The sequence below is a fragment of the Plectropomus leopardus genome, chromosome 2 (assembly GCF_026936395.1).
Source record: "Plectropomus leopardus strain MGB_pleo_1.0 chromosome 2, ASM2693639v1, whole genome shotgun sequence".
Classification (NCBI taxonomy): domain Eukaryota; kingdom Metazoa; phylum Chordata; class Actinopteri; order Perciformes; family Serranidae; genus Plectropomus; species Plectropomus leopardus.
The window spans coordinates 25,808,339-25,824,695 of record NC_142177.1 but is presented as its reverse complement, the minus strand read 5'-3'; the positions used below and the strand labels follow the sequence as shown (position 1 = coordinate 25,824,695).

At 39.2% G+C, this 16,357-nt stretch overlaps 1 protein-coding gene across 13 annotated transcripts in view; it reads right to left on the bottom strand.

The window, feature by feature from the left end:
- Nucleotides 1-16,357, bottom strand: part of atp2b2 (ATPase plasma membrane Ca2+ transporting 2) — a 160,550-nt gene that overhangs the window by 58,019 nt on the left and 86,174 nt on the right. For all 13 annotated transcript variants that reach the window (XM_088089278.1, XM_088089292.1, XM_088089281.1 and 10 more), the window contains one exon: nt 1,785-1,985. In XM_088089278.1, the coding sequence (XP_087945404.1) occupies nt 1,785-1,985 (201 nt within the window). The remainder of the gene's footprint in view (nt 1-1,784; nt 1,986-16,357) is intronic.

Sequence of the window (16,357 nt, the reverse complement as noted above, 5' to 3'; positions counted from 1 at the left end):
GCTTCTTTTTGACCTATTAATAAACAAAACAGTGAACCAGCAGTGAGAGACGTGTGCTTGTCTATGCACGCACGTGTGCAGATGGTGTTACATTTGCTTTATAGACCCGAAATTTCAGGACGTAAGTGTTTCATGGCCTTCAATTTTATGGGTTTTTTATTGTATTTTTCTTCTATGTGAAGCTAAATATTTCTGTTTCTGTGTTATATTTACAAACATCATCAAAATGTTTTAATTTCCAGTTAGGACTACTCTCATATGCACTTTTACTGTCACTCAGTCAAGTTTATTATACCAAAAAAAAAACCCTTAGAAATGTGTCATCCTCAAGACAGGAAAGTCTGATTTGATGTATCTTGTTGCAACAAATTTGAGGAATCATAGCCAAAAATGTTAGATTGAATATTAAATAACATATGATTAAAAAATTAAAGCTAAATACAAAATGATTATATTAAATATTTGTAAGAAAAGAAGGCGTTACTTGTGCTTTTGTTAAAGTGCTACTCTGCATGTCCAACATTCTTACATCCCTACGTCCATCTCTCCTGTTACACACACACACACACACACACACACACACACACACACACACACACACACACACACACACACACACACACACACACACACACACACACACACACACACACCCCTTTGGCATTTTTCTGAATTACGTGATTGAAAGCGGTATGCATTCATATCTTTCTGAATAGCTCTGCTATTCACATTTATTCATATCCACAGGAGTTAATGTGCTAATTTAGATTAATATATATTCATATCATTCAAATATGAGAAGAGACCTGCATATTGGCACCTTTTTTTGCCTCAAGTTAAAGAGAAGCTTGATTACGCATCTGCAGATGGACGCAGTTATTAGCATAATGATTCCTCTGGCCATTCTCTGCTTTATTTGGACTTTATGATGCAGAGAGCTCATTCAGAGAGCAATGCAGCTCAAAAGAAGCAAAGTATGAAGGGAAACGTATGATCAAATTCCAATTAACCAACAATTTTACTACCTGAGTGTTTGGCTGACTGAGTTAATCATTCATTTACTCATTACTCATTACTCCCTCTTAATCAACCAAGTAAAAAATGTATTAACTGAAAAATTATTTGATTAATTGCCCATGCAAGTAAGACAGTGGTAACTCTTTTTCCTCTTTCTCTGCTACTTCCACTTTTGTAAGACTTTTTAAACCCCTTAAAATGATGACTGGTCCCTTTGGCAGGGTAACTGAATTCCATTACTGTGATAATGCTGGGAGCAATGACTGATGTCGCTGACTCAGCACCTCGTTATGGTCTCTGTCTTCATTTCCTGTTTCACGGCTCACAGGGCTGATGTATGGGCACTGGGAGCACAAGGTTATTTCTCTACTCAACACTTCATTAACCTTCCCGGTACCTTTTGTACGCACACAGACACAGACACAGACACAGACACACACACACAAATTAGCTCTATGCTTGATGAGTCGCTTGATCTCTTGAGGCAGGTCACAAACAAAGTGTGCCTCACCAATTAAAAAGTGTGTGTGCATACATGTAGGTGTAAGTGTGACAGCGAGTGCCAGTAATGTCAGAGGAAGTGATGTCAGTGGGCCAATGCAATTATAGCCTTTTGCTGTCCTGTGCAATTGTGGAGATACCTGCAAGATAACTGTGTGTGTGTGTGTGTGTGTGTGTGTGTGTGTGTGTGTGTGTGTGTCTGTCTCAATACCACAAAACACATGACAAGACAAAATTTTAAATGTCACAGGAGCTGCTTTACTCACACTCTCCGCCGCTCTCTCCGGGAGGGTGGTAGAAGGAGAGTCCCAGGGAGATCAGGGCAGCGATCTCCAGGATGATGAGGGTGACATCCTGCAGGGCCTCCCATACCAGCTGCAGGAAGGTTTTTGGCTTCTTTGGAGGTATCAGGTTTTTACCATATATTTCTCTCCTCTTGTCCAGGTCAGTCTGGGCACCTGCGAGACCTGAGAAAGGGAGAAAGAGTTAGAGATTCACTGATAGTAGGTACAATACATTACATCTTACTGACGAATTGCATTATTTTATGTATCAAAAATATACTATGCAGGCTTTTCTGTGAAAAACAATGTACAGACTCATACAGAAGTAATCCCACACAATCATCACTTATGACAGTTGTCTGTAATTTCTTCTTCTTTTCTGTGTTTGGACGAGTATAGGTGCCGAGGTGAAGACGGGGCAAAGAGATAGAGTGCCAAAAACTGCAAATATATTGCAGCAATATGCTGAACAAGAGTGAAACCGGGGTTAACTGGCAATCCTGCATACTATTCCTAAGGACTAAGATGACAGCAACAATCAGCTTTACTTCTAAAATTGATCCAAAACACACACACACACACACACACATGCATGCATGCGTGCACACACGCACGCATGCACGCACGCACGCACGCACGCACGCACAGTATATGAGTGCACACCTAGGAACTAGCGATGATGACACTGCTTTTTTGTGGGTTTTTTTTTTTTTTACAGTTTTAAGGATTTTTTTATTGTGAACTCCAGCCAACTTTGTAATCAATCTCTTTTTTCATCATACTTTTTTTCTTCCCTTCTTCTTGTCTGTCTATCACTCACACACCACACACAAACCAGCCCTAATTACCAGTTTGAGTCACGGTGGGGCACAGCTCTGTGTTCCTTATATAATTCTGCTCAAGAGACAAGGGCCTTGTGCTTTGACCTCATCCACCTCCTCATACACCATGAACTGCACTACATAAATACACTGTATCTTTGTTTCTTTTATCTGAAGAACTTTACTCTGGCTTGAGGGACAATTTACTTTCAGAATACTGTCCAGAAAATTATTCTCATGTAGCCAGAATAATGCAGTGAAAGGGTCAGTTACATCAGTTTGGCAGGAGCAACAGTTTGTTCCACATAGCATTACCACAAATGAGTAGCTTTTTGTATGTAAATGTCTTTTGTTTTCGATTTTTTTTTTTTGCAGATATATTAATTACGTTTTCGATGTGGATGATAGATAGGATAAAACAATATGTCCTGTCCATGTAATGCAATATATGTAAAATTGTCAAATATGTCAAATATGGATGCAATTTAGTCTCGAGTATATAGTTGATTGTACCAGAGTGGACCCTGTATCTTTCATCTGCTTTCCAATCTAAACAAATGGACCTTAAAATGGAATCTACTTTTCTTTAATATTATTCTTGATATAATATCGTGTAAATACTGAATCAGATTCATCAAAACTGAAAATTTTGTTGATTATTGCTGATTATTTTGTCTGCAATTCAAAATTTCTCTAAGTCTGAGGGGGACATTTTTAAATTGCTTGACATATGTGGTTTGAAAATTTTCTACCAATCACATTCAAGGGTCCACGGTCAAGTCTGTATTCACCGTAGCTAAGCATGCTAAGGAATAGCTGTGTGACTTTCTACCTGTCATAAAAAAAAATAAAAATAAAAAGTTAATGGGCTATTTTGACCTGAAACACATTAACATTAGTGAAAGGATCCCTACAGAGATAGACCTTTCTGTAAAAGAGCAAGATACTTTTTGTTTATCCCAAATTCGCTATCATCAGGGCCACCAGACTAAACTACACTTAAAAAAAACTTAATTTTATCATCATAAGACACACAGAAAAAAATAAAAGTCACATAAACTATCTTGGTTTGTCTTTCCACTGTTTTAACAAACTCCAACTCTGGTTTGGTTGAAATATAAACCCTTAATTCTCCCTGTTTGATGTGACAGTATGTGACACAAACATGACTGTTTAGAAATGGAGTTTGCTGGGTATGGCAATGTCAGTTTTGGGGCTGTTTCTAGTTAAACAGAACGGATCTAAGGCTTTATCTAAACAATGTTCGACTGTTCAATGCTAATGAAGTTGTGAGCCTCAAAGGGCCTGTAACTCTTGCAAATTCCTGGGTGATAGCTTTCAAGCTCATTGTCAAATCATCGGCTAATGGTGTTGAATAATGTTACTGCTGCTACACTGTCTAGAAATGTGCATGGAATTCACTAAAACATGATAGTCTACTTCATCATAGCGTTAATGTCTGTAGGGTACTGATGTTATGGTAAGTTTACTTCATATTATCTATAGTAAATAAAATATGTTTCTTTTGGGAGTTTAAAAAAAGTGCTCTTTGAGCATTTCCAGGCTGGGGAAAAAGACAGACAGAAGTTTACTCCTCTTCGACTCCGCCCTCCTCACGCTGCCTAACAATTACTAAACAGGGACTGTATGCATAATTACTGCCATTGACTTTTACACATTTTATCTGAATGCCGATATATAACACAATGGGCCTTAAAACTGAGTATAACTCATCCAAAATGTTGTACTGTACATGAATAATGGTTCATATATTAAATCAGTTTTATTACAGCTACTATAAGAAATGAGTTGGCATACTGGCGATGCAAATGTATGCTCTGTATCATCAGTTAAAATTCGTAAAGGATTTCTGTCAACCTACATTATTGGTTTCTATCTGGCTGCTTTTCAGCGGAGTACCATTATCTGGTTGCTGAGCGCACACACACGCAGTGTGTATTCACCGTCTCTCTGTCTCTGTGTCTCTGTGTCTCTCTCCTTTCCAACCACAGACATTACCACAGCATTATGTCATGCACGGTGCGTCACTGGGTCTCCCAGGAGTGGCCCTGGATTGCACCTGATAACATCTCTGCTGCATGACACTGTTTCACATGTGAATGCAAATGACAGAGAGAAGACTTATTAACATCTGCAGATAATAACTGATGATCCATCTGCATCCACGCAGGGAAAAGAAAGAAAAAGAGGGAGAATGACAGAGTAGATGTATGAAAAGCAACTGTGAGAAAAGAAATCAGTGAAAATGAAAAACAGAGCAACAGAGAAGGAGAAGGAGAAGGAGAAGGAGAGGACATAAGGAGGGCAGGCTGAAAAGAGAACAATTCCCAGCTCCTACGTAGGAGAATGCCCTGGTTACAAATAGATCAGTCTATAAATAGCCTCATTATCCATTCTCTTTTAATTGTCTCTGTGAGAGGACCTAGCATGCTGTACCATTGATCTCCACAGCACCCTGCCTCGCATCGCACACAAACATGTCTGTGTGTCCATGCACGCATGTGTGTTTGTGTGTGTATGGGTCTGTGAGTCGTGACTGCCTGCACGTGCTTTGAGCGTGTGTGTAATAAGGCTGGCTAAGCATGCCGGCAGTTGCTTGCGCTATCACACGGTGAAACTGGAGCTCATATAATCAGGCTTTAGCCAGTTCCAGTTGGTTAGATACACAGGCATGCACACACACACACAGACACACACACACAAAGGCACACGCAAATATGCACACACAAGCACAGATGCACATATTTATACATATCCACACTGTGTCAAAATCTCTCTGTCTTTTCAGTAAGGTCAGGTGCACATCAATACAAGATTCACTCTTCCCATTACTGCATCCACAGTATTTTTAAAATCAACAAAAACATATGCTAATCCTCCTACACCACATTTCTAGCATCCGTCCAGAGGCAGGGGAGCTAGTTATAACATGCAAATGCACCATTTTGCATAAGGGCAGCAATCATTTCACAATAAAAAAAACAACACACTGCATACTCCTAGCTATTTCTGCCATGTGATGGGTACCTCTGTGTGCGAGATGGTGCATCAGTTCAGCATGACATCTAACCTTGTTAAATGTTTCAACTCCTGAAATGCCCTTGAGATGTGAGCAATGCTGTAATCAATCTCCCTAATCATTAAATACTCATTGCTTCCTGGAAAGTCCTCTGCGACATTATCATTCCTTCCTGGATAGCTTATTATAATGCTGCTTAAGATTCATTTGCGAGATTATGAAATATTGTAGGCTAAATACTGTCAGCCCACCTAACTGCTCTGGCAGTGGATTTTGAGGAGGCAGTGAGAGGGCAGAAAAACTGTGGTGAAACACAGATGAGTCATAACAATCTCACAAAGGATTAAGGGTGATTGCAAAGAAGTCGTCGTGCTAGAGTCCGTCACTAAGTAGTGAAGCGTGAACGGACTTAATACCAAACATAGATGAACAATAGATGGGAAGGAACTCCTGGTACTGTATAAAGAGCAATTTATTTTACAAGGGCTTTTTATAATTGTTCTAATCAAGGTTCAATTGGTAAAGGCCTCCCATACAGGAAATTTGCTATGAAATATTAGATGAGAGATGATGTAGTATCATTAGCATTAGATGACTTCCTTTTAAGTTTGCCAGTTTATGGACTTAAAACAAACAGTGGGCATGCTGATGACTCAGCAGATTAAGTCAAAGCCATTTACTGTAACAGAAATGCATCCTGCATCTTAATCTTATTTATGAATTTGGTTGAATGCCATCAAATCACTCTGTTTCACCCCTTCCCACTAAATACTGGCTAATTAATCAGGCATGCTGGATAATAAACCATAAAAAACTATGTGGCCATACTGGATTGTGAGCATTGGATGGCTACATTTAACATTTTCAGTGCCCATTAGAAAACTTATGATTATGGTATTAATCATAAAAAAAAATCATAAATAATCATAATGGGCTTTGTGGCTGTCTGGGTTCAAAGCCAAGAAAAGCTGCCCCTGCTTCTCTCTGCTCTACTCTTAGATTATTTTAGAAACCTGACCATGAAATCTGGCATAGGGACAACACTAATGTAATGATAATAAGATACTATATTTTTAAAATGACAATGATTAGACAGCAGGTTCAACTTAGGACTCTCTTCTACATTGATTAATCTGTCTGTTACTTTTCTGATTTATCATATATTGTATAGTCTATAAAATGAAAAAGAAAAGTTGAAAAAATAGTGACAAACAATTCAAAACCTAGAGACATCAGCTCAAGTATGATGATATAAGCTAGAAGCTAAAAAAATGTTTTTTTAGGATTTTTTTTTCTGGAAGGGACAGTTTTCCTCTTACCTGTAGAGCTAATTATTAATCTAGTCTGCCTTCTCTTAAATATATTGTAACTAGATGGCATTCAGCTTGTGGTGCTCAACGCACCAAAAAAGTACATTTGAAAGGCTCTACAGCGATGTCTCTTTCCACAAATCAAGAACCGATTACTCAAGATAATCCACAGACCTTATTGTGAGCAGGTTCATGTCGGAAATATTTTCTTTCTCTCCAACTACACCTGCCAACTGTATTACTCTGTGGAAAGAAGCGTGCATCTACTCATGAACGAGAGACTCATGCTCGTGACAGCGGGAGATGTAAATATTAATGGCGTCCTCCTCGGCTGAGCTGAAACGTTAGCTAGCTTAGTGGTGCTAGGTGAGCTAACAGTAGTTATGTTTCCTTCTGCCCCGTGATTCAGTTGGTGTGTAAAATGGCTCCTACATGAAACTGCTCAAAACAAGGGCTGTGGATCATCTTCAGCAACTGGGTCATGATCTCTGGAAAGAGACATTGCTGTTGAGTTTTTCAAATGCTTTTTATTAGTTTGTTTGCTTTGGCGTGCCATCTAGTTCAAACACATTGGAGAGAGACATCTCCAACAACCAGCAACTCATACAAAAACAATCTAGATTGATGAATAGCACGACATGTAAGACGAAACATAAGTATCTCTGATTTTGGGATTAAGACTCCCTTTAATGTATGACTTAACTGCCACAACTACTGTCAATAGACTTCTTGTTAACTGACCAATTGTTTGACTAGATTAAAGAATTATTAACAAGCAAAGATTAATAAACATTCTTTAAAACTCAAAGATGATCAAAACTTTGAATTTTTCTCCTCTTCTTCCTCACTGTTCTTTCTCCATGATTTATTGCTGGTAATGTGCTGATCTATCAAATACAGCAGGATCTATGCTTTAAATCTGCTTTGACAAATGATAACTACCTAACATCCTGTTTCCACATAGACAAGACAGAGACATAACAAAAAGGTGGAAAAAAAAACAAGTTTATGGCATCCTTTCTGCAGGAGAGGAAATGGGATATATTTCCAGTCAGAAGGAACATGATGGCATATTTTAACAGTTGGCCGTTTTTTTTTTTGTCCGTGGCTAAAAATAGATCTCCATGGAAACACTATGCATCCCACTTGGTGAGTGGAGATACCCGCAACTCTGAACCTCGGAGAATGTTTGAATATGTAAGTGCATGTGTGTGTGTGTGTGTGTGTGTGTGTGTGTGTGTTCTGTGTTCAAGAACATGCATGTATGTGTGAACATGTGTGTACTGCATGTTCCAACAAAAAAAAGACGTCAAAGAATGAAATGCGGTGATGACCTCCAAATGTCCTTGTAAAAAAAAGGCATGTCACAGTGGAGCGGCAAACTAATGACATTTATATAAAACATGAAAATCCCAAAATAATGGCGTGAACAACATTTAACATGTCTGACTGGGTGCAAGCGGTATCTGTTTTCCCCCTGCATTTGCTTTTACGTCTTCCTGCCTGTCTGTCTGAACTTTTTTTGCCCTCTCACAATACTGTGTGCCAAAACAAGTCACCATGGCAACAGGGTTCTACGATGATGATGATGATCATCATCATCATAACGACGCAAAATATTGATGCTTTTTTTCTGCAGCGAATCAATAGCTTGAGCATGTACTCTCAGCTTTCACCATTTTAAAAAAGAGAGGGGGAAATGAAGAGGGAAGACAGAGAGCGGCTGAAGTGTGACTCACAGAGCATAAAAGAGTGAGAAGGAGAGAGAAAGAGGAGACGGGGAAGGAAAGAGAACAAGAGTAGGCTGGATGTAGAGTAACTCTATGAATAATAACCCATCAGCGGCTAAAAGATGGATAATTATCATGCTCTTATTAGAAGATGGAGTGATGGAGAAATGTGTCACAGTGTCCTTAAGAATGACCTCCATAATAATGACACCATTTAATGCCATAAAAGAGGAGAGGTTTGTTACTGTGCCTGTGAAGGCAGAAGTCAGCAGCTTCTTAAGGATGACATTTACAAGAAAAAAATAATACACGTAAGAAAATTACATACATAGGAGGAAGGAAAATGGAGCGTTAAAAAAAGAATCAGACGGCAACAGGCAAGTCGCCGTAACGGCAAGAAATAGGAAACAAAATGCAGAACCAAAACATTTGTTGGCTGGGGCTGTCATGATAACTATATTGCCATTCCTTGCTATTGACAAAACAACCGCAGATGATAACAGGCAACTGCCACAACTGCTATGTTCACATTTTTGTTTTTTTTCATGTAGAACTCGGGCTAAGATTTTCTTGTATTACACTTCAATGCATGTTTATGGACTGGTAAATAAATTCATAATGAAAACAAGATGCTGGGAGTGAAGGTCAGAGAAAGTGGGATACATTTTGGATTCCACCATTCCAGCTACGACCCTCCACACTGCTTCATACCACGCCAGGAGCATTTTGAGAGCAGAGCATTTCTCCTGCACAATTTTATTGAATTGCAGATTTTGTTGATTTTGGTAATTCTCTCTTGATATTTGTGCGTCTATCGTAAGTAAGTGGACTACGTAGTACACATTTTTTTATCTGTTGAAATTGTGCTTATTGTAACACATTCTCATCCCAACTCGTCAGATGGTGCCGCTTTATCGTTGGAGTCTACTTATGACGTTTTAAGTATCCCTCTGCGTCAGCCGTGTTGTCAAGAAATGGCCATGTGGGGATGACGCAGCACGTGGTTATGTTTAGACAAGATGAGCACATGCTGGCATGAATGGTTAGGTTTAAAATGAGAGGCACATGGTATGGTGTAGAAAAAAACCCCTCATATTCAGATGGGAAGTGAACACTTGACTTCCGCATGATTTGTGGAACCCATTCACTAATCACTCCCACCCGCCCTATAAGCACACTCACGCTCCTTACATTCTGTCGTTACCAGCAGCGTTTCAACCTGACGCCGTCCTTTCATATTTCATGCGCACACGAGCGGTTCTGTTCTGTATGCAAAAGGCCAAAAGCACCGACAAAACAGAGGTATTTGACGATTTTGGAATTAGAAGCGGCTGTTTATTGATATATCCTACATCTTGTGGTGTAGCGTGCAGAATAAGTTAATACAGTTAAGAGTCCAGTTATGAGCAACATGAGTCTAAGATTTTTGGCTGGGTTTAGTTGTCAATTGTCCTACTCATAATTATTTTAATTATATATATTTTTTTTCATGCAGTGCCTGTTAGCAGGAGAACGCTCACATTTCTTCTACTACTTGAAATACTACAGAGGAGCGTTAGAAGAGAAGGAGCTGGTTTTGGCTTGTTCTGCCGTGTGCAACGTGTCACAGCTCCATCATCTAAAAAGCAACAACACACCCAATAGTGTCAGAACAATAAAGTACACATATTAGGGCTGTCAAAGTTGACAAGTTAATAAGGCATTAACGCAATTTCATTTTAACACCTTTCATTTTTTGAAGCGCAATTAACACACGAATGTTCTGTAATTACGACCCTCAGAAATTGGGAAGCGATAAGACAGTAACGTTGTGGATGGCAAGCAGAAACAAACCTCCATATGCAGAAATTGATAAAGAAAGAGTTTCTTTTGAATGACAAGTTCTGCTATAAAGCCATGTCAGATGGTTCTCTTGACACGACCAAAGTTATTTGCATTTACCGTTGATGTGAAGTAAGTTACCACCGGGCCACGGGCCAAACACACAGCTGATGCAGAGAGCCCTCCTCCCCCTCGCCACAGGCAGGCCGCGCTGGATCATGGATCTATTATAAATCTGGATAGTTTGCAGCGGACCTGCACTTCATGCGGGTTGTCAGACAGTGAGACGTTGAACATAAAGTCAGCACACTGACCACTAATAGTGCATGCAGCACGATTGTAGCGGCCGGGCTGCTCCTGTTCGAATATGCGCCCAATGAGCCATCACAGTTTCTCTACAGAAATATGCTGCAGTTTCTCTTTCGGCATATTTTTTGAGCATGCAGTACCTTTGAGGTTATTTTGGGGAATATTCTGGAGAGTAATTGTCATTGCTCTGGAATGTTGCAATAATAATATATGTACATTTGTATAAAGCAAGCATATGTCCACTCCCATATTGATATGAGTTCAAAAAAACTTGAACAATAACCCTTTAAGACACATTTAGAACAGATTAAAAATATGCTATTAATTTTAGCTGCATGTATAACTACATGCATATTCCTGGACATTTGTTCTTGGCACATTACATAAGCACAGTAAGACGTATCGGAAACCAGAGTTAAATCCTTTGTATGTTTAAAAATAAATACGTGTCTAAACAGTGTTGTAAAATGGTCCATGGTTTATGAGCGATGTTCAATAAATAACTCACTTCTCAGTTTCCAAGGTGATCCATTTTCCACAGCATATACAGTTTACTCTCAAGGATTTTTAGAAATAGCTTTACAATCGAAATTGTAAACTAGGGAGCATAGCAAAAATAAAGTGACTGATTCACCATACCTGAGAAACAGATAGAAGTAGGTAAAAACCTTATTCATGCACCATCTTGTAAACTGCAAAAGACGGTCTCTGCATTCAGCAAAGGGGATGCAGTTGGATTCACTCCAAATAGCAAGCAAGCCAGATAATATCTAAACATATTGTACACATGTGAATGAACACATGTATGTCTATGACATTTTATTTTAATGAAATGGGGTTAATGTCTGGAGCAAATTCAACCCAAACCACTGGATTGGAAATTAGGTTAAGACACATTTCATCTAATGAGCCTCTTAAGACAATAGTGGGGAATATCACTAAATTGAACAAATGATTCTTGTGAAGGGGGCCACACCCTGCAGCACAGCAGGTCCACCCACTGTTAAATGAAGATGAAAGAGAGGAAGTCCTTTATCTTACTGAAACACGTTTTTTTGGGGAAAACATCAGAGCTTTGGTATAAATGCGGCATTTAAAACAGCAGGAAATGGGTGTTTGGATTTCTTTAGTTTGATAAAGTTTTGTTTTAGCACTGTGTCTACTTTGGTGCGTTCGTAGCTTTAAAAATTGGTCTCTTTTCTCAGCCTACAATGTGGTTTCACACACCCTATCAGGACTGAGAGTGCAAGGGGGCACGGCAGGAGGCAGGCTCTCTCTGTGAGGATGAGTTGATGTGACTTGTCTTCAGTGCAGCAAAACAGTCGAGCAGATATACTGTACTGTATGTAAACAAACAGCTGAGAAAATGCATTCTCTCATTTCATGAGGAGTCACAGGGTCACACCAACACACACAGATCTATCGTTCATTCCCCTGCGGACAGCCCCATCTCAAAGGTAATGGACTGGAAAGTGACACTGAGCAATTTCTGATACCACCATAACGAGTGTACTGTATATGTGTGTATGTTCATTTGTGTGTGTGACACCACATCACAACATATTATGGTTTGTTTCTGCTAGTGCAAAGTGGACAAAATCATCAGTTCAGTCGCACACTGTAGGTATACTGTGCTACACTTAAGAGAAACAAACTGCAGAAACACGATGAGTGGCAGACTTTTATGTTTATCAGCCAACAGAGGAGCTCTGATTCTGGCTGCTGCTCTTGCAGGAAAATTACTTAAAAGAATGGTTTGACATGTTGGGAAAAACACTTCTTTATGTTTCTATTTCTTGACAGGGACCAGTTGCCAGGCAACCAGCGGTGACTAAAGGAAGTTACCGGCCCTGGTCAAGAATTACGTTGGCAGATAACCTCCCCATAAAACAGCAATAGTTTTCAGTGTACAGATACTTGCAGTACCCGTTCCAAATGTGCCTGTCGGACCAGACCAGTTGCTTGGCTTCCAGGATTGCTGCCTGCAGCTTTCTTGAGAACTGCTCATCCAAACAACTTCAAACGACACTGGATTTTCTTTGGTCCTGAGCAATACACCTGCCATGACACAGTTGCGTATACTAGCAATGCTAGAGTATATGCCGCATTTGCTGAAGCCCGGTTCAGACTAAAGATTCACGACAAGATGATTTCAAACTAAGCAGTAACCTCTGAGGCTAAAAAATGAAGTTAGTGTGGAAGTGGTCAAAACTGCCTTGTCTAATAGCCATTTGAGGCTGGCAACAAAACAGATCTGCCTGTAAAAATGCCAGACTTTACAACAGAAATAAGCATGTTCATAGCCTGGTGCAGATAACTGGTTCTGGTCAAACTAATTCCAACAATCTTTGTTAAGGGGTGAATTTTATTTTTTTAATTAAGCCTTAAAGTTATGCGTATTTAAGGACGAGACCTCTTGAGTTACAAGCTGACTGCCGAGAATGTCCTTGGCATCTACCCCTCGCTCCTCCACAGCACCAGTCTCTTGTTCAAGTACAGTCACCTCTGGCTCCAAAAAAATGAAGATGTTGCCAGTTATGCCAAACTTGGGGCTTCAAAATGGAAATCCACAAACCAACTGGTTTGGTCATGGTGGCTAGGTCCATTATTTTTACATTCTGTGCTCTTAAAACACTTTGCAGTGTGTACATAAGGCACTATGAATAAATATGTCCCACAGATCTAAAGAGCTCACACTGGACACTGCATGTCCTTGAGTTCTCAGCAACACACATGTCAAGTGTGCAGTCGATTGAATGAATAGTTGTCGAGAATATTGACAGGACAGACGTTTAGACAGAGACTCCACCTGAGTGAAGATTGTATGTTAATTAGTGATCTGAAGAGGTGCTGGCAGCCAAATCTTTGGATGTGACACACATCTTCAAATATTTTTACGTTTGATTTTGAAAATGCTACAAGCTGACCACTTTAAACACTCTTTTACTATTAACAAAGATTCCACTGAATCTGAGCACATTCTCTGATGCCACATAATTTGTGTTTTCTATAAAAAGGCTCAAATGCCGGCATAGTTTTCAACGGTCTCTCAAGATCCCAAATTAACTATATGTTGCAATGCTGAAAATAAAATATGCAATTGAGGGAGAGCGTGTGCATGTGTGCATGTGTGTGTGTGTGTGTGTATTTGTGTGAGTCTGTGGGGGCAGCTGTACAAGTGGGTGAGTTTTTCTGTCACGCACTGTGCTCTATGAGTCTGACTCATGCAAGAGATGGCAGAGTGGAGTGAGAGAACACAGCTCACAGCTCTCTTCCTCTCTCTCTCTCACGCACACACACACACACACACTACTTAGCGCACAGGATAACCGATTATTACTCAGTTTTCCTACTCTTATAGTATATATGGGCATAAATGATGCGAAGGGGTCTTGTACAGACAGCTGGATGATGAGGATGGTTGTGTTTATCTTAAGGTCTAAAAGACTGAATAATGCATCCCACATTAATTTCATAAGCTATTATGTTCTGACCCAAAGTACACATGCTCTTTTGTTTCTATGACGATAATTCCTGCACTTTATTTATTTTTTAATGTTGTGAAAAAAGCTCATTATGTAAGGTTATGCAAGAAAAACAAGCAACCAAAAAAAAAAAACATACAGAAGAATTGGTTGGTGTATGCTGCTCATATTACAGAATTTGAATACCCAAAGGTTAAATCTACACCTCTTATGTCTTGGCAAGTAGCAAATCAAAAGCAGCACAGAGTGGGGCAAACAGAAACAGGCTGACAGTGAGTAATGTAGGTTGAAGGCTTCAGTGCATATGGTCTTTATCAAAATTCATGAAATAGTTTTTATCGTGTTCGTTTTATTGAATTCTGTGCATGAGTGAGCTCCATTTCATGATATGGATCCCTGGTGCATGTGACCAACCCACAATTTAAAAAATCATTTGTATGTGCATTAGAGCTGCACAGTTAATCATATTAAGATGACAACTGTGCCATGTTTGCATTGGTGTGGTGGACCATTGCATCAAACCAAGCGCTCCCAATTTCTCCTTAAGCTTGGTTACTCCACAATTGTTGTCAGATGTACGATAATTAGCATATTTGTACAATCATTTTGCCTTTTGTACGATGTACCATCAATAAACCCCAAAAGTGCCATGATGTAAATTAATTTGACCGTTCTGTAACATCCACAGTTACTGTAGTAGTTTGTTTTTCTCTGCTCTGTCTTATTTTATGTCTTGATATGCTCAGTGTGGGAAAATATAGACTGTTCATCTGTGCTAATGTATTTATTCTAACTAGGTATGCACCAGTTTTGAAATTTTGGGCTAATAGAGGTATTGGTGTCTAAAATAACAACTTGGTAGATACCACTGTTTTTATATTGTTGTTTTTTTATTCTCCTTTTTGTGCCAGGGAAACTTGAAACTGAACTGTTTTAAAATAATTAAGCCCTTCATTACACTTCCTTTGAATGAGCACAATTTAAATCGTATACATTTATGGAACAATTTCTGATATAATCTTTCACATTAAAAACAACTTTAAAATTGCTTCAAAAGTTTTGATACTATATATAAAATATCATAATTCCCTCTCTAATATCTGTCTTATATTGCTGTAAAAAAAAAGAAGAAATCAGCTTCAAACAGCTGTATTTACTAGAGTTTCTCACCAAAAAGTACATTTTACAAGATTACATTTAAACACATCATTATAAAGTTAGAATTCACCTTCAGCCATTAGACCAATACAAATTTTTGCTAAACAGAGCTTCAACACATCATAATGTTACTCAGTGCAACGTCTGTTAGATATTACTTTACAGCTAACATTAACTAGCTCTACTCCTGACAGATTTAACATGGATTTGCTGTCGCAGCATTATCAGAAAAAAAACAGGGTGTGTCCTCCGTCGCTTTGATAGTTTTAATAGTGAGTTTACTGCGTCCTTTTCTCCCAAGGGAGATCTCCGTGTGTCCCAAACACCTTGACGCTGGCTGCTGCTAGCCATGTCACACAACAGTGAGATCACAGAGCCCAGTTTCCAGAGAGCTATTTTTTTTCTTCTTGTACCTGCTCATTAATTTAAGTTTGTGGCCATTAGTCAAGTCCTGCTTTTAAGCCTGTGCAAAATGTATGTGACACAACAGAAAAACATTGGCTACTACCATCAGTGAATGTTATCTTATTTGCAGATAGGTGACAGTCAACAAGATGCATATTAGCTGAAACCGATGTTCAGCTGATAAATCAGTGCATCACTTTTTCTCGCATGTCCTCTCTCCTGATCAATCATGCCTGGAGTTGCCTATGATGAATGTGACTCGTGTGCATGGCGGCCGTTTTAGAGCTTGAAGTTTCTCACTTGGGTATGCTGTGTTCAAGTCAAGTTGGTTTAAATGCACCAGTGAGCCCCGTTATTTATCTAATTAGCTTAGCTCATGGCCTTAACTGTTTTCATACAGAACATGAACAGGATTCCAGTGGTGCTGTCTTATAATTGAATTTTGTAATTATGGGCTATTACAAAAATTGTCAGAC